The following is an 18,559-nucleotide window of genomic DNA, read 5'->3' as shown; positions in this document are numbered from 1 at the left end:
AGCTGATGTCTCAGTTGTTGATTCTTGTTATGTTCTTACAAATATTTACACATGTTAAGTTTGCTGAAAATAAACGCAGTTGACAGTGAGAGGACGTTTCTTTTTTTTGCTGAGTATATTTATCTGTGCTATTGTAGCTGAAGCTACGGTTGCGCCATGTCAATGGAATGAACTTGTTCATTCTGCAGACATCACATGATTAATTTCCCCAGCCCTTTACAATATGAATATGAGGAAATATAACAGAATACAAAAGAAAGGATATTTTCCCCAAATCGGTATTTGCTGATTGTCATCAGTAGGTATGGATCAGTGGTTATTCTTGGAAAATGTTTATATTTTGAAAAAGAGACAATCTGTAAAACATTTTGTGTTGTTTGGAAAAACCAGGTTCATTAAAAACTTTGGAATGTGCTCTTTCAGATAGGGTATAGCCATCAAAACGTCTGGCCTGCATAGACCTCTGTAGGATTATTTGGCAATGTAAGCAGTCACTAACAAGCTTCTTAAAGACACCATCAAAGATGCCCTCTGGTGGTCGAACTAGCATTAATGGCAACAATGGCTGAAAGTAAAATACTATGTATGAAGGTATGCACTCCAGTATGCCATAACATTCCGCAGCAAGCTTTGCTGCAGTATTTTAAATGAGGACCCACTGCTACCTGCACAATAACCTCGTATGGGGTTACTGACCACAATCCATTTCATTCATATTAGGAAGTGTTGATTATTTTTGCCTTGGGGAGAGCACAGTGCATGGAAGAAAACAGCTTTGAGAAGGAGTGCTGGAGGTGCTGCAGATACATTTAAATAGATGTATATCATTTTTCCTGTTTGTACAGAAATAAATTAAATAATTGAAACTAATACACCAGAGAGCTTTTTTTTAATGTCGTGGATTGTGTTTTATCACATCACGAGTGCATAGGCCTACTTTCACGAAGCCCGCAATTGGGCAGCATGCGTGGTAAATATCAAACAGCTGATTGTTGAGTTGTGGCTGTCAATGTGGCTGTCAATGAACAGCACACAGCAGCTAAAAGGCCTTTCACAATATTTCTAAATACAATTGCGCAAAAAAACAGTTTGGATGAGTCAGTGCCATTGGAAAGTTTAAGGACTATGATTTCCTCCTCATATTGTACAATCCGTCTCCACACTTCCACTGGCCTATGCTATTGGTTGCATTTAAGACCGGGTCATTTGTTTTATTATTCTAATGCTCGAAACTTGGAAACCCATTGTAGAAAATGAGCTCAGAGTTTCCCGCTTGGAAAGTATCAGAATCAACCAATAAGAAGTTTGAAGCAACAAAAACAATACTCAAATTGTAACTCAGAGGTTCCGACTTTCTGAGTTGTCTTGAAAGCACCATCAGTAAACATATGTCAGTGTCATGTATTGTAACTTTAAATGTTTCAACTTCCGTACTATGCCTGTCTGCGTGCGTGGGTTTGCTTACAGTGATCTCCTCAGTCAGTGCCTGTTAATCATTTGTTAGGGGGAGTATTAAAAGACTGTATGTCTTTCAGGTACTGTCTCATTGTCAGCAGGATAGTTTAAGGGTCAGTGTTAGGTTCCCCTCTTCCTCTGTATAAGCTGCTAAGGAAATAGTCTTTGTGTGGGTAAGTTAAGTCATTGACATCCTGCCACATTTCTTCTCTGTGTCAATATAGAGAATGCATTAATAATCCAAGCCTTCAAAATTGAATGGGCATTTTAGAGGCTGTATTGGTTTTTAGTTTGATTTCCAATTGGCTAACCTTTGACCATGGCTTTGATTGTGTTTTGGCTGGTAACACTGGCACAAGTGGTTTAGTAGAGGGTCTAATTATCTCCATGAATGTAGTTTAGATTGTTTGGTCTCTGAATTATCTTGTTTTTGAGAAATATTTTGTCGGTAAAGCGAGTGAGTTTATCAGGAGAAATATCAAGTGTTCATTTGGTTTTATGATATTTGACTACAGCAGAGGTTGTTTATATTCTGTACTATACAGTCCTTGATCAAATTCATAATCTTTGTTAAACACTTTCAAGTACTTGACATGAGTGTGATTTAGCATGCCCGGTACATTCAAACCAACTGAATAGTCCCACACAATGGTCGAGCTAGGCTAAATTAAGTAAAAGTATTTGACACTTGATATTACATTAGGTGTGATATTACATGAGAACAGGAACATTTACCAGCAATATCTTTTGGTTTAAAGGGGGGCTATACTCACCCGCCTGGGTTTTTCTACTGCTCATGAAGAAAAACGAGATTTGCGTCATGGGGGTGTGATTCGATGTGGGTGTGTTATGTTTTCTATGTTGTACCCTGGCAGTTATTGTTGTTTGTCCCTCTTGAGTTACGGTAGCAACATGTCTCCCTCAAAATAGTCAGAATTAAGCTAAGATAAATTAAGAAAACTGTCATTAATAAGGTGTTTGGTGCAGTATTTCTCAAGTTGAAATATGTGCGTGAAAAGTCAGTGCACTGCAGACAGTATCGAGTCAGCTGCTGCTGCGCTCAGGACTGATTTATGAGAACATGTCTACAACTTCATTAGCAAGCTGTCAAACGATCAAAAATACAGCACAAGCTACACGCTGTTTATCCGTGCCCAAAATAAGTTCCATCTCTGTGTTCGTCAATGAAGCTAGCTAGTAGCTAGCAGGCACATTTAGCAGGCAGGCCAAGTTAGCTAATCACCTTATCAAGTCACTGGTGACTTGTGTGCCGATTTTATTTGTACAACTTTCTCACTATCTATTACCGGAGTATGCGTCTGTCTGGCAGTGTTTCATAGTGAGTCATGTTACAAAACAGGTCCAGTTTAATATCTTTCTGAGTTTTCTCTGGTGTTTGTAGAAACACCTGCAACTAGACACAGACATTTATTGAAGCTTTTCCTCCGAATCGAGAACAAAGAACGTATCGCCAAGAGCAGGTTAGTTGAAAAATCTATGGCAGCATTTTGTATAAGCTAAACTGTAACGTTGAGTATGGAAACATAGTTATCACTGTAGATAAACGCCAGGATCATGATTATTGTTTCAGTGACAGAATCCCAAAATGATCTATGTAGATATAGCGGATGGCTAAGCTAGTATCATGTGGCGGTCACCTTCCCAGGGACCCGAAAGTAAGCCATGGATTGTATTAGACAAGAGGTTATGTTTGTGGATTTGTGAGTATGTTGTGTTATTTCAAGTGTCATATTGAATCCCTGAGCTGCTTGGCCATACATTTAACCTGCCTTTCTGGGTGTAAATTACATTTCCAGCTTCTTATCCCACTGCTGAACTTTCAGACCTCCAACAGGGAGTCACCAAGCTACCATCGAGGAATGGGATAAGCCCCTTGCCTTGAGCTTTGCAATATTGGACAAGTGCCTTGGTTACCAACAAAACAGGTTGCCTATAAATTATCCTCTTGTTTTATGTTGTATTTTGTGGCTTGGTGGGGTACAGACTCTGTGCTGAATTACTTTTTGGTAACACCTTATTTTAAGGTACACATATTAGCCACTAATTGGGAGTTTATCAGTGTGTGTATATCAGGATTAGCATTGAAATTGTGATCAGCGGTCAGGAAATCAAGTAATAAAGTGGCTGTAGATCATTATTTTAATTTTTACATTTTTTTAAAGACAGTTAAACAGTTATGCTATGTGTTTGCTGAGTAGTTAGATGAAATTCACAACGATTGTTTGATGGCAAAATTTCTGTACCGCTAACATTCACTTCCAGGCATTTTCGCTCGCATTGCTAGTCCCATTTTTTTTTTTTTTTGATTTATGGGATATTAGAATCATCTTGTCCTAGCCTGTATATTTTTGACCTAAAAGTCGCCACATTACGTTTTGCCATTGCCGCGAGGATGTCACATCACCAATTTGCCTTGCTACGGCACAACTGTAGTCCTGATGTCACGTTTTTGTCCCGTCTCCTGCCACACACACCCTCTGCGCCGTTCATAGAAATACAATTACTTAAAAGGGCCTGGAAGCTCTCACCCTGGAAATTTGATTAGTAAACTCATGGGTACACTCGCAATGGCTGCCTAGTATTATAATACAATAATTTCCATGGTATTTTGGAATGTTCTATCATGATGCTGTATTGCAATGGCAATGTATTTTTCGTTAAATTGCCTTAACAAATCACTGCACAGATTGAAGTGTACACTTCCTGCTTGGGTCTAGGATGAATATAGGAAGGTTAAGGCAAGGAAAGCATTTAATGCGGACGTGTTTGAAAATAAACAAATTCATGGTACAAGCTCCATTGATAACTTCTAGCGTCACTGCTAACTAGCAAAGCTGGAACATTAATTGCAAATAGTTATGGGATATTAGAATCCTCTTGTCTTAACCTGTATATTTCTTACCTAGGCACGGGTACACTCAAAATGGCTGCCAGTCCACCCATAATGCCACTATTTACTTGAATGAAGATACTCTTTCTGTTCCGTTGCTGTGACTTCTGTTGCACAGATAGCTTCTCTTTTGCACAGACAACACTCTCTTTTGCGGCAGAATTGAATAGTCGCTACATGCTAACAAAATTATAGAAATCCTTCCCAAAGATAGCCTGAAAAGTAACTGAATTTGTCGCTAGCCTCTTTTACCAATAAAAGTAGCTGGAGGGGTCTGACAACTTTCTAAATATAGCGACGAGGTCGCTAAATTAGCAACACTGCATGAGCCACATCAGTTAGCATAATTTGAATAAACATTCTACATTACCATGGAAATTATTGCATCACAATACCAGGCAGCCATTGTGAGTGTACACATCAGTTTACCAGTGAAATTGCTGTGGTAAGAGGTTCCAAGCCTGTTCTATTCATTGTATTTCTATGGTGTACACTGCCCTTTCTGAAGCCATAAGTAATGCTTGCATAAGTACATTTAAAACTAACTTACTAGAGAAACTACTCTAACTTTCTAATTCAAAGTAACACATTTGCTAATTGCTAGACGGTGCCAGTTAGTTGTCTAGTTGTCTTATTATAATTATTTAAATAAAAATAGGGGGAAATGGTGTTGCACATGTCACCAATAATATCCGTTCTATGAGGAGAGTCAGTGGCGGATTTAGGTATAGGCAACATGGGCAGCTGCTCAGGGCGGCATCTTGCCGGGGGTGGCATGGGGCGCCTGCACAAAAAAAAATTGGAATGGTGACATTTACGCGATTGGTTTTCTATCGCGTATTTGCAAGTCACGTCAATGATATCATGTCACCGTGTGGGACTGTGGGTCAATTAACCTTGTCGGAGTGGGTGCCCTGATTCTAGTTTGTGAGCTAGGCAGGCTACTGCCTGGGAAGGTCTCCCACTCAGAAGTACGAGATGGGTGGGATAGGTTGACCTCAGGTCTCCCCACTGGAAGTCCGTGGTAGGGGGAGCGGGGAATCTATCAAATAGCGCACCTCTAACTTTGTACAGTACTAATGCAATTAGTAATGCAATTAGTAGTGCAATTTAGTTAGTGTGTTTCCTATTTGAAGTGCAATAATGTAATAATCAGGTTATCTTAAGTGTGTTATTCTATTTGTGTATTTGTGTGTGTGTTGAGGCGGCAGGTAGCCTAGCTAGTTAGAGCTAGCTGGTTAGAGCGTTGGGACAATAACCGAAAGGTTGCTGGATTGAATCCCCGGCCTGACAAAAAAAAATCTGTCGTTCTGCCCATGAACAAGGCAGACTGTTCCCCGGTAGGCCGTCATTGTAAATAATAATTTGTTCTTAGCTGACTTGCCTAGTTAAATTAAGATTAAATAAAACATAGGATTTGTGCAATTTAGTTTTATTTGTGTAATCATTCGTAATAATTTGATTCTCATTTTATTTGTATATTACAATTTGTTTCTATTTGTCATTGTTACTAATTTTTGATATTTATGAGTCTTATTTGTATATATTTTTATTTACATAGTTTTAAATGTTCTGATTATTTATTTGTGTTGTTCCAAATGTTTGAATGTTGGGGGGTTCGCCCAGGGAGCCATACAAGCCAGAACCGCCACTGAGGAGATTTGATGTTAAGTCTGCACATACATTTTCGTTGTTCCTTTTTCATACAATCCATTATGTACAATGCACAAAATATGATTTGAATATTGCACAATTTTAAATCACAGCAGTCTTTAGAAAGACAAAGGAGTAAAAGGTTTTCAATAGTAGTTTTTAATTCATAAAAATACAAAAATCATTGGAATATAATATTTGAATGGAACATAACTAATAACATTGGAATTGAACATTTAATAGCTAACTTAACAAATTCATTCAGTGTAAAATTCTCTCTTATGCTCTGCTATTGCACGATTCTAATTTGTACATAGGTCACAAATAAAGCTATCCCCAGTAAATTTGTAGCACAACTCATGAGTCCACTCCCCCTGCCGGTCCTGACAGTGACTCCTAAGGAACCTCCCAAGCTCCTGGTTGGTCCTCTCCAACTGCCCGTTGGACTGAGTCCAGTACCCGGATGTGAGGCTGGCCATGGACCCCAGCTTCTCACCATTCCCGCAATGAGAATTGGGGGCCACGGTCGGAGACGATGTAATTGGGAAGGCCATAGTGCTGGAAGACCTGCTGAAACAGTGCCTCATCAACCTGGAGAACGGTAGGGAGACCAGAGAGAGGGATAAAACAGCAGGATTTTGAGAATTTGTCCATGACAGTGATGAATCCATCAGATGTGGAAGATTAGTAACAACATTTATGGACAGATAGAACCAAGGCTACTGAGGCATGAGAAGGGGAAGAGTTTCCCTGCTGAAGCGTCCTGGGAGATTTGGTTTGAGCACATACAGAGTAGGAGTAGACGTAGCGTGCGACGTCCTTCACCAAGGTGGGCCACCAGTACTTAGCAGAGATGGATTGAATGGTGTGTGTGATACCTGGGTGTCCAACGGCAAGGGATGTATGCGCCCAGGTCAACAGCCGATCCCTTACCTCCGTGGGAATTTAGGTGCACTCCGGGGGGCATTTAGCGGGCATGGGTTCCCTCTCCAGAGCCTGGTGGATCTCCACGTCTACGTCCCAGAGCATGGGGGCAACATTTTGGGAGGGCAGAATGATGTGCGCACTCAGGACAGGAACCTCTTCCGTATCGTGGAGATTGGACATGGTATCGGCTTTGATGTTCTTCGAACCTGGGCGGTATGACAGGATGAAGTTGAAACTAGTGAAGAAAAGGACCCATCTTGCTTGGCGTGGGTTCAGTCGCCTCGCTGTCCGTATGTACTCCAGGTTCCGATGGTTGGTGAGGATGAGAAATGGGTCCTTGGTGCCCTCCAACCAGTGTCTTCACTCCTCTAGTGCCAACTTCATCGCCAGGAGCTCCCAGTAGCCTACGTCATAGTTTCTCTTTGCAGGATACTTTTTTTTTTTAGAGTAGTATGCACATGGATACAATTTTTGTGGGTTACCTTGGTGTTGTGACAGGACAGCCCCCACGTCTACTTCTGAGGCATCCACTTCCAACACAAAGGGCAGCGTAGGATCTGGGTTTGAGCAACGGGCAGAGGTGAAACGCTCACTCAGTAGACGGAAGGCCTCATCGGCTGCAGGACTCCTACCAACTTACGGGGGCCACCCTTGAGGAGAGAGGTGAGGAGATGGAGCTGAAGTTTTTAAATGAAGCGGCGGTAGAACCCCAAAAACCATTGTAGTCCCTTTATGATGGTTGGAACTGGACATGACCTGACTGCCTCGATCCTTCCTCTCATCCATAACCACTCCCTGCTGGCTGATTCGGTATCCCAAGGAGACGTCAGCCTGATGGTACTGGCACTTCTCTGCTATGTGTTTTGAATAGGCAGTATTCTGTAATGTATATGCTGGGAGTCAGGAAGCAGGTGCAGAAGGTGAAGATAACAAGACAGGAGACGCATACAGACGTGAACAAAAACAATACTGCCAGATGACAGGCTACAAAGGGCTAAATAAAGGGAGTAATCAGGGTGGTGATGAAGTCCAAGTGTGCGTAATTATGGGGGGCAGATGTGCCTAATGATGATTGCCAGGGCCGATGGTTAGTAGACCGGTAACGTCGAGCGCCGGAGCGGGAGTAGGCATGACAGTTCCAAACTTCTTTCATTTAAGAATGATGGAGGCCACTGCCTTCTTGGGGACATTCAATACTGCAGAAATGTTTTGGTACCCTTCCCCAGAGCTGTGCCTCGATACAGACAATTCCTTTGACCTCATGGCTTGGTTTTCCCTATGACATGCACTGTCAACTGTGGGACCTTATATAGACAGGTATGTGCCTTTTCAAATCATGTCCAATCATTTTAATTTACCACATGTGTACTCCAATCAAGTTGTAAAAACATCTCAAGGATGATCAATTGAAACAGGATGCACCTGAGCTCAATTTCGAGTCTCATAGCGAAGGGTCTGAATACTTATGTAAATAAGGTATTTCTGTTTTGGATTTTTTTAAATAAATGAGCAAAAATGTCTAAACCTGTTTTTGCTTTGTCATTATGGGGTATTGTGTATAGATCATTGAAGAATTGTTTTTATTTAATCAATTTTAGAATAAAGGCTGTAATGTAACAAAATGTGGAAAAAGTAAAGGGGTCTGAATCCTTTCTGAATGCACTGCATATGACATAAAATGCTATGTAAAATAGCTAAAAGACTATAAAGTAACATCTTGTGGTCTTAATGTGAATTACATGAGGGGGGGGGGGCTAGTTACCCCTTGGTACCCTATATAATATAATATTTAAAATTGGTGTAGGGAGGCAATACACATTGGACCAGTGCCATGAGCTCATATTTGGACCAAAATGGGCCCAATGGGGGAAGCCGAAGCAAAGTGTGGGCTTATTGAGGCAAGAGATGGGCTGCAATAAGTAGCCTAAATACGCATGTCATTCTTAAAATTTGATGGATGTGAGGAGGAGACCAAATAGTATTTTAACAGTACACAAACCAAAAGTTACATTAGATTGTATTTGACTGGTAAAAAAATAATGTATATGCAAAAAAATGTCCAATAAAAGCCCATGTTTTTTTTAATACAATTGATGGGCTGATTCCTAATTAGATACACCATGCATCTAACTCAGAACTCCTGAGCCAGCATGCCTACCTACCATTGGCTATCATTCCCTCTATATTCATTGTAGGTCAGAGTCACTACAGAGTAATTGAATAGTTATTTTCCTATTCTTATCAGTTATTTAAACAATGTGGCTTGTATTAAAGGTACGCTCAGCAATCTGGCGTAGATGCAGAAAGTAAACAGCATATTGGGTCAATTTCCTCAACTACTGTTAAGAGCGTTGAGCTGTTTTGGTCCTGCGGCTCCTACGCTGTAGGAGAGTGAAGTAAACCCTAGCCGGTACTGTGTGACTGTTTGAGAGTGAAGTCTTAGATCTCGCTCATCTCAATATCTGCTGGGCTGCTTGTGGCAATGTCATTTCGTGGAATCTACCTGTGAATACAGTCTTGCCAGGGCAAGGTTGTTGAGGATGGGATGTTATATCCAATTAATGCTTAGTCTTTGAGAATCAGTATAAAGCAAGTTGGATTTAGAGTTGTTGTAAACATTCCAGGCTGTCTAGCAGCATGGGTGTAAAGACAGGTGGTGGTGCACATCAAAAAATAATCACAGGGAAGTGATGGGAAGCAGAATTGGAGGCTTACACCTCCAATGTAGAATTAATGAATGAATTCCACCCCTAGTTTGGCATAAAGGAACTATGAGAAGTGCAATATACTGTCAACCACCAGATGGCAGACTGACTTTACCGCTCTTTCGTCATCCATAACTTGTCAACCACAGAGTAACCAAGGATTGTGTGGTTCAGTTGGTTATTTTTTAGAACCGTGTTATACAGTCTAGGCCACTCAAACTCATCTCTGGACCTCGAAGCCAGTTCCATTGCTTTTTTCCATTGTTACCCTCTAACCAGGGACTGATTTAGACCTAGCACGAAAAAAACAGAAGGCCCCGGATCTCATAGGGAAAGAGTTATCAAAAATGGCTTCTTGACATTTCCAGGCTAAGGGAAGCACAATATTCTTTCTCCTGCCCATGCTGTGAGCAATTATGCCTGAGCTAGTATCCAGTTGGGTTTCTTTTTGTTCCTGTTGCACATACTATCCATTTTCTTTTTGAAGGAAATTGACTCAATTGTACATGCTCACAGATCAAGAAAAGTGTTTTATCTTCCCCTGGAAACTTCCTGGTTTGATCAAATAGAAACTTCTTGCACTTATCTACCTCATGATCTGCATTTTATTACAGAGTTGGTGTGTTTAGGGTTGTAGAAGCTGATGTTTAATTAATTTAATGTCAGCACAATAGTTTTCCTCATTACAGACTGAGTTACAAGCTACTTCCCTAAAATCACTTCCCTTACCACACTGGTTTGCTCCTTTGAACAGTATGAATAATGCCACATTTGACTTCAGTGTCATTTCAGCGTATTAGAAGTAAAACATGGAAATGCGAGAGCAAACCGAAGATCCTGAACCGAACAACATCAAAAGTACTGAACCAGACCACAAGAAGTCAACAGAAAAGGTTAGTTGGTCATTTCTGGATCTTTTCAAATGAGTCATACTGTATCTTCGTTTATGGCTTAGCACATGGTCGCTTATCACCATGTGGTGCAATCATTGTTTTTCAATCATTCATGTGTGAGGTTATGGGTTTTCCTCACACCAATGTGGGTCATGGTTGTACAGTGTCTTCAGAAATTCTTAACACCCCTTGACTTTTTCCACATTTTGTTGTGTTACAGCCTGAATTTTTATGTGTGGGGTATAGAGATTAAGTAGTCATTAAAAAACATGTTAAACACTATTATTGCACAACAAGTGAGCCCATGCAACTTATTATGTGACTTTTTAGGTTTGCAATAACAAAGGGGTTGAATACGTATTGACTCAAGACATTTCAGCTTTTCATTTTCTATAATTTTGTCAAATTGTCAAAAAACAGAAATCCACTTTGACATTATGGGGTATTTATTGTGTGTGACGACAAATCTAAACGTAATCAATTTTAAATTCAGGCTGTAACACAACAAAATGTGGAAAAAGTCAAGGGGTGTGACTACTTTCTGAAGGCACTGTATGTTTACACGTAATCTCAATTACCTATGTCACGTTACAGTACACTTTGGATAACAAGGTTCATTCTGATTCTCCTCCACCATGACCCACTTACATGGGCTAATCAGATATTGGATGTGGTTATCCACAGTTCAGAGTATTTCTAATAGCTGGTTATATAACCAACTGTTCTAAGAAGCTATATTACCATGTGTGATCCGGATGGACCCAGACAGATATTCCTCAATGTACAACGTGCTCTATGCACACTCACTGGACTGTACCCACACACTCACACATACTACACTGACACTACAACACACACACACACGATTGCCTAGTCACTTATACCCTTACCCACAGTGCCTTCAGAAAGTATTTACATATTTACATATTTTGTATTTACATTTTGTTGTTACAGCCTGAATTCAAAATGGATTAAATTGATTGTTTTTCTCATCCATCTACACACAATAGCCCATAATGACAAAGTGAAAACAGGTATTTAGAAATGTTAGCAAATGCATTGAAAATTAAATACAGAAATATCTAATTTACATAAGTGTTAACACCCCTGAGTCAATACTTTGTAGAAGCACGTTTACAGCTGCGAGTCTTTCTGGGTAAGTCTGTAAGAGCTTTCAACACTCTTCTCAAAATTATTCAAGCTCTGTCAAATTGGTTGTTGATCATTGTTAGACAACCATATTTTGGTCTTGCCATAGTTTTTCAAGTAGATTTAAGTCAAAATTGTAACTCGCCCACTCAGAAACATTCACTGTCTTCATGGTAAGCAACTCCAGTGTAGATTTGGCCTTGTGTTTTAGGTTATTGTCCTGCTGAAAGGTGAATTAATTTCCCAGTGTCTGGTGGAAAGCAGACTGAACCAGGTTTTCCTCTAGGATTTTGCCTGTGCTTAACTCCATTACATTTCTTTTCTATCCTGAAAAACTCCCCAGTCCTTGCATATTACAAGCATACCCATAACATGATTCAGCCACCACTATGCTTGAAAATATGGAGAGTGGTACTTAGTAATATGTTTGGGGCAAATCCAATACAACACTTTGTATTCAGGACAAAAAGTTAATTGCTTTGCCATATTTTTTTAGTGCCTTGTTGCAAACAGGATGCGTGTTTTGTAATATTTTTTATTCTGTACAGGCATCCTTCTTTTCACTCTGTCAATTAGGTTAGTATTCTGGAGTAATTCATCCTCAGTTTTCTCTTATCACAGCCATTAAACTGTTTTAAAGTCCCAATTGGCCTCATGGTGAAATCCCTGAGCGGTTCCCTTCTATCTGGCAACTGAGCTAGGAAGGACGCCTGTATCTTTTTAGTGACTGGGCATATTGATACACCATCCAAATTGTAATTAATAACTTCACCATGCTCAAAGGGATATTCCCTATTATTGCACACAGAGTGAGTCCATGCAACTTATTATTTAATTTAAGTACATTTTTACTCCTGAATGTATTTAGGTTTGCCATAAGAAAGGGGTTGAATACTTATTGACTCAAGACATTTCAGCTTTTCATTTGTACAAAAAACAGAATTCCATTTTGACGTTATGGGTTATTGTTATTGTGTGTAGGCCAGTGAGCAAAAAAATCTAAATTTAATCAATTTTAAAATCAGACTGTAGTTCATCAAAATGTGGAAAATATTAAGGGGTGTGACTACTTTATGAAGGCATATTACCTCAAATACCTCAATTACCTCGTGCCCCTTTACACTGACTCGGTACCTGTGCTCCATGTACATTGCCTTGCAAAAGTAGTTGCATTACAACCTGTAATTGAATTGATTTTTATTTGAATTTCATGTAATGGACAGACACAAAATAGTCCAAATTGGTGAAGTAATTTTTTTCTTCTATTTATTTAAAAAGCGGAAAAGTGGTGCGTGCTTATGTATTCACCCCCTTCGCTATGAAGCCCCTAAATAAAATCTGGTGCAACCAATTACCTTCAGAAGTCACATAATTAGTTAGATTGCACACAGGTGGACTTTATTTAAGTGTCACATGATCTCAGTATATATACACCTGTTCTGTAAGACCCCAGAGTCTGCAACACCACTAAGCAAGGGGCACCACCAAGCAAGCGGCACCACCAAGCAAGCGGCACCATGAAGACCAAGGAGCTCTCCAAACAGGTCAGGGACAAAGTTGTGGAGAAGTAGAGATCAGGGTTGGGTTATAAAAAAATATCCGGAACTTTGAACATCCCACGGAGTACTATTTAATCCATTATTAAAAATGGAAAGAATATGGCACCACAACAAACCTGCCAAGAGAGGGCCACCCACCAAAACTCACGGACCAGGCAAGGAGGGCATTAATATGGGAGGCAACAAAGAGACCAAATATAACCCTGAAGGAGCTACAAAGCCCCACAGCGGAGATTGGAGTATCTGTCCATAGGACCACTTTAAGCCATACGCTCCCCAGAGCTGGGCTTTACGGGAGAGTGGCCAGAAAAAAAGCCATCTGTTCAAAATGTTGTATCAAGACTACCTAAATGTGCCTAATTTGTTTATTAATAACTTTTCATGTTCAAAATAGTGCCCTCTCCTTAAAACCTGTTAAGCCTACCCCCTCCTTTTTCGAACATTCTGTTAAAAATCTCGCAACTTTTCAGCGTCCTGCTACTCATGCCAGGAATATAGTATATGCATATGATTAGTATGTGTGGATAGAAAACACTCTGAAGTTTCTAAAACTGGTTAAATCACGGCTGTGACTATAACAGATCGTGTGTTTCATCGAAAAGCGCAAGAAAAACTGCTCACTGAAAGCTAAAAATAATATCCATGCGTCACTTTCATGGATTGTTAAAAGGGCACAAAATTAATTATGGACCTGCATGCAATTCCTACAGATTCCACACGATGTCGCCATTGTCGTCATTATCCGGGGAGTTTTTTGTTGGTAAATCCAACTAACTGGATTCCATTTCTTCCGGTCTCCGCCAGGATGTTTTGAAGTGCACATTGTCGGCCATTGATTTGAAGACGAGGAGCTATTGAATACACATCGCCCTGTAATCATTTTGATAGATTATAAACGTTTACTAATACCTAAAGTTGGAATGCAAAAGTATTTCGAAGTGTTTTGTGAAAGTTTATCGTCAACTTTTTTAATTTTAAAAAATGACGCTGCGTTTTAAAACAATGTTTTTTTCTGAATTACACAGCTTCCATAGATGGCTATTTTGGGTATATATGGACCGATTTAATCGAAAAAAAAGACCCAATAGTGATGTTTATGGGGCATATAGGAGTGCCAAGAAAGAAGCTTGTCAAAGGTAATGAATGTTTTATATTTTATTTCTGCGTTTGTGTATCGCCGGGTACGCTAAATATTTTGTTTACGTCGCATTCAGGCATTTTGGGGTGTTGCATGCTATCAGATAATAGCTTCTCATGCTTTCGCCGAAAAGCATTTTAAAAATCTGACTTGTTGGCTAGATTCACAACGAGTGTAGCTTTAATTCAATACCCTACATGTGTATTTTGATGAACGTTTGAGTTTTAACGAGTACATTTAGCATTTAGCGTAGCGCATTTGCATTTCCAGGTGCCTAGTTGAGACATCTGCGTCTCAAGTAGGATCAAGAAGTTAAACAATAGCATGGTATTCTTTCACTGTAATAGCTACTGAAAATTGGACAGTGCAGTTAGATTAACAAGAATTTAAGCTTTCTGACAATATCAGATGTCCTGGGAAATACTCTTGTTACTTACAACCTCATGCTAATCGCAGTAGCCTACATTAGCTCAACCATCCAGTGGAAGGGACATCGATCCCGACGAAGTTATTAAATAAAAAAATGAGCAAACACATTTGGTGTTCGCCAAAAGGAATTTGGGAGACTCCCCAAACAAATGGAATAAGGTACTCTGGTTAGATGAGACTAAAATTGAGCTTTTTGGCCATCAAGGAAAACGCTAAACACATGTAGCTAAATACAGGGAAAATTATTGAGGGAAACCTGTTTCAGTCTTTCAGAGATTTGAGGCTGGGATGGAGGTTCACCGTCCAGCAGGACAATGACCCTAAGCATATTGATTAAGCAACACTCGAGTGGTTTAAGGGGAAACATCCAAATGTCTTGGAATGGTTTAGTCAAAGCCCAGACCAGACCTCAATCCAATTGAGAATATGTGGTATAACTTAAACATTGCTGTACACCAGTGGAACCTATCCATCTCGAAGGAGCTGGAGCAGTTTTACCTTGAAGAGTGGGAATAAAATACCAGTGGCTAGATGTGCCAAGCTTATAGAGACATACCCCAAGAGACTTGCAACTGTAATTGCTGCAAAATGTGGCTCTAGACATGTTGTGTAAATCAAATGATACAAACCCCCCGAAAATCAATTTTAATTCCAGGTTGTAAGGCAAAAATAGGAAAAATGCCAAGGGGGGTGAATACTTTCGCAAGCCACTGTATATAGACTTGTTATTGTTGGGAAAGGCCTTTTAAGTAAGCATTTCATGGTAAAGTCTACACCTGTTGTATTCGGCGCATGTGACGAATATAATTGTATTTGATTTGGAAGTGCTGATTCCACCAGAGGAATCATGTTTCTTAGAGGCCTTAGAGCATTTCAAGCACTTAGCATGAGTATGCGCCCTGCTGCTCACCATCTTTGACAGTTGTGATTGTCAATGCAGCACCATTCAGTGGAAATAAAGTTAATATACCCTAATAAGTAATAGAATATCGGAGGATAAAGATTTATCACGTGATAGTCTTCCATGGGCAAGTTAATCACACAGCTTATTACAAAAAATGTAACTCCTTGTTACGGTTTTCTTCTGTCGAAGGAGAGGCGGACCAAAATGCAGCGTGGTTATTTTGATTCATGTTTAATAAAAAGATAAACATGAACAATACAAACAATAAACGTAACGTGAAAACCTAAACAGCCTCATCTGGTGCAAACAAACACAGAGACAGGAACAGCCACCCACGAAACACTCAAAGAATATGGCTGCCTAAATCTGGTTCCCAATCAGAGACAACGATAAACACCTGCCTCTGATTGAGAACCACTCCAGACAGTCATAGACTATTCTAGACAACCCCACTATACCACAATCCCAATAACTACAAAAACCCCAAGACAAAACACACCACATAATAAACCCATGTCACACCCTGGCCTAACCAAAATAATGAAGAAAACACAAAATACTAAGACCAGGGCGTGACAGAACCCCCCCCCCCCCCCAAGGTGCGGACTCCCGGCCGCACACCTAAACCCATAGGGGAGGGTCCGGGTGGGCGTTTGTCCACGGTGGCGGCTCCGGCGCGAGACGTGGACCCCACTCCGACAAAGTCTTAGTCCGCATGCATCGCGTCCTTAGATTGGCAACCCTATCCGCCGACCTTGGCTTAGTAACCCTGGACTGAGGGGCAGCTCCGGACTGAGGGGCAGCTCCGGACTGAGGGGCAGCTCCGGACTGAGGGGCAGCTCCATGCTGACTGGCGGCTCTGGCAGCTCCATGCAGATTGGCGGCTCTGGCGGCTCCATGCAGACTGGCGGCTCTGGCTGCTCCATGCAGACTGGCGGCTCTGGCTGCTCCATGCAGACTGGCGGCTCTGGCTGCTCCATGCAGACTGGCGGCTCTGGCTGCTCCATGCAGACTGGCGGCTCTGGCTGCTCCATGCAGACTGGCGGCTCTGGCTGCTCCATGCAGACTGGCGGCTCCTTGCAGACTGGCAACTCCTTGCAGCTCCTTGCAGACTGGCAGCTCCTTGCAGACTGGCAACTCCTTGCAGCTCCTTGCAGACTGGCAGCTCTGGCTGCTCCTTGCAGACTGGCAGCTCTGGCTGCTCCTTGCAGACTGGCAGCTCTGGCAGCGCTGAACAGGCGGGAGACTCCGGCAGCGCAGTAGAGGAGGAAGGCTCTGGCAGCGCTAAACAGGCGGGAGACTCCGGCAGCGCTAAACAGGCGGGAGACTCCAGCAGCGCTGTAAAGGAGGAAGGCTCTGGCAGCACTGGACAGGCAGGAGACTCCGACAGCGCTGTAGAGGAGGAAGGCTCTGGCAGCGCTAAACAGGCGGGAGACTCCGGCAGCGCTGGAGAGGAGGAAGGCTCCGGCAGCGCTGGACAGGCGGGAGACTCCGGCAGCGCTGGAGAGGAGAAAGGCTCTGGCAGCGCTGGACAGGCGAAGCGCACTATAGGCCTGGTGCGTGGTGCTGGCACTGGTGGTACTGGGCCGAGGACATGCACAGGAAGCCTGGTGCGGGGAGCTGCCACCGGAGGGCTGGTGCGTGGAGGTGGTGACGGATAGACCGGGCCGTGCAGGCGCACTGGAGCTCTTGAGCACCGAGCCTGCCCAACCTTACCCGGTTGAATGGTCCCGGTCGCCCTGCCAATGCGGCGAGGTGGAATAGCCCGCACTGGGCTATGCAGGCGAACCGGGGACACCGTGCGCAAGGCTGGTGCCATGTAAGCCGGCCCAAGGAGACGCACTGGAGACCAGATGCGTAGAGCCGGCTTCATGGCACTTGGCTCGATGCCCACTCTAGCCCGGCCGATACGCGGAGCTGGAATGTACCGCACCGGGCTGTGCACCCGCACTGGGGACACCGTGCGCTCCACAGCATAACACGGTGCCTGCCCGGTCTCTCTAGCCCCCCGGTAACCACAGGAAGTTGGCTCAGGTCTCCTACCTGGCGTCGCCATACTCCCTGTGAGCCCCCCCCAAGAAATGTTTGGGGCTGACTCTCGGGCTTCCATCCACGTCATTGTGCTGCCTCCTCATACCAGCGCCTCTCCGCTTTCGCCGCCTCCAGCTCTTCTTTGGGGCGGCGATATTCTCCAGGCTGTGCCCAGGGTCCTTTTCCGTCCAAGATTTCCTCCCATGTCCAGAAATCTGGATTACGCTGCTCCTGCTGCTGCTGCCTGTCACCACGCCGCTTGGTCCTGTTGTGGTGGGTGACTCTGTTACGGTTTTCTTCTGTCGAAGGAGAGGCGGACCAAAATGCAGCATGGTTATTTTGATTCATGTTTAATAAAAAGATAAACACAAACAATAAACGTAACGTGAAAACCTAAACAGCCTTATCTGGTGCAAACAAACACAGAGACAGGAACAATCACCCACAAAACACTCAAATAATATGGCTGCCTAAATCTGGTTCCCAATCAGAGACAACGATAAACACCTGCCTCTGATTGAGAACCACTCCAGACAGCCATAGACTATTCTAGACAACCCCACTATACCACAATCCCAATACCTACAAAAACCAAAAGACAAAACACACCACATAATAAACCCATGTCATACCCTGGCCTAACCAAAATAATAAAGAAAACACAAAATACTAAGACCAGGGCGTGACACTCCTGGGTTAATAGAGATTAATCACCTGGTAACAATTTGTTCATTTACATTTTAACATATGTCTATTTTCTTGTCTGATACTCAACCCCATTCAAAAATAATGGAAATCATTGAAG

At 42.2% G+C, this 18,559-nt stretch overlaps 1 protein-coding gene across 2 annotated transcripts in view; it reads left to right on the top strand.

The window, feature by feature from the left end:
- The first annotated feature begins 1,512 nt into the window (after nucleotides 1–1,512).
- LOC139370767 (solute carrier family 2 member 9, like 2) overlaps nucleotides 1,513–18,559 on the top strand; it is a 214,096-nt gene continuing 197,049 nt past the window's right edge. For both annotated transcript variants that reach the window (XM_071110465.1, XM_071110466.1), the window contains exons 1-2: nucleotides 1,513–1,628; nucleotides 10,433–10,544. In XM_071110465.1, coding sequence (XP_070966566.1) covers nucleotides 10,461–10,544 — 84 coding nt within the window. In that variant the 5' untranslated portion in view covers nucleotides 1,513–1,628; nucleotides 10,433–10,460. The remainder of the gene's footprint in view (nucleotides 1,629–10,432; nucleotides 10,545–18,559) is intronic.

This window comes from Oncorhynchus clarkii, chromosome 17, assembly GCF_045791955.1.
Source record: "Oncorhynchus clarkii lewisi isolate Uvic-CL-2024 chromosome 17, UVic_Ocla_1.0, whole genome shotgun sequence".
Classification (NCBI taxonomy): domain Eukaryota; kingdom Metazoa; phylum Chordata; class Actinopteri; order Salmoniformes; family Salmonidae; genus Oncorhynchus; species Oncorhynchus clarkii.
Note: the sequence above shows the minus strand (reverse complement) of the source record. Positions and strands in the feature narration are given on the sequence as shown.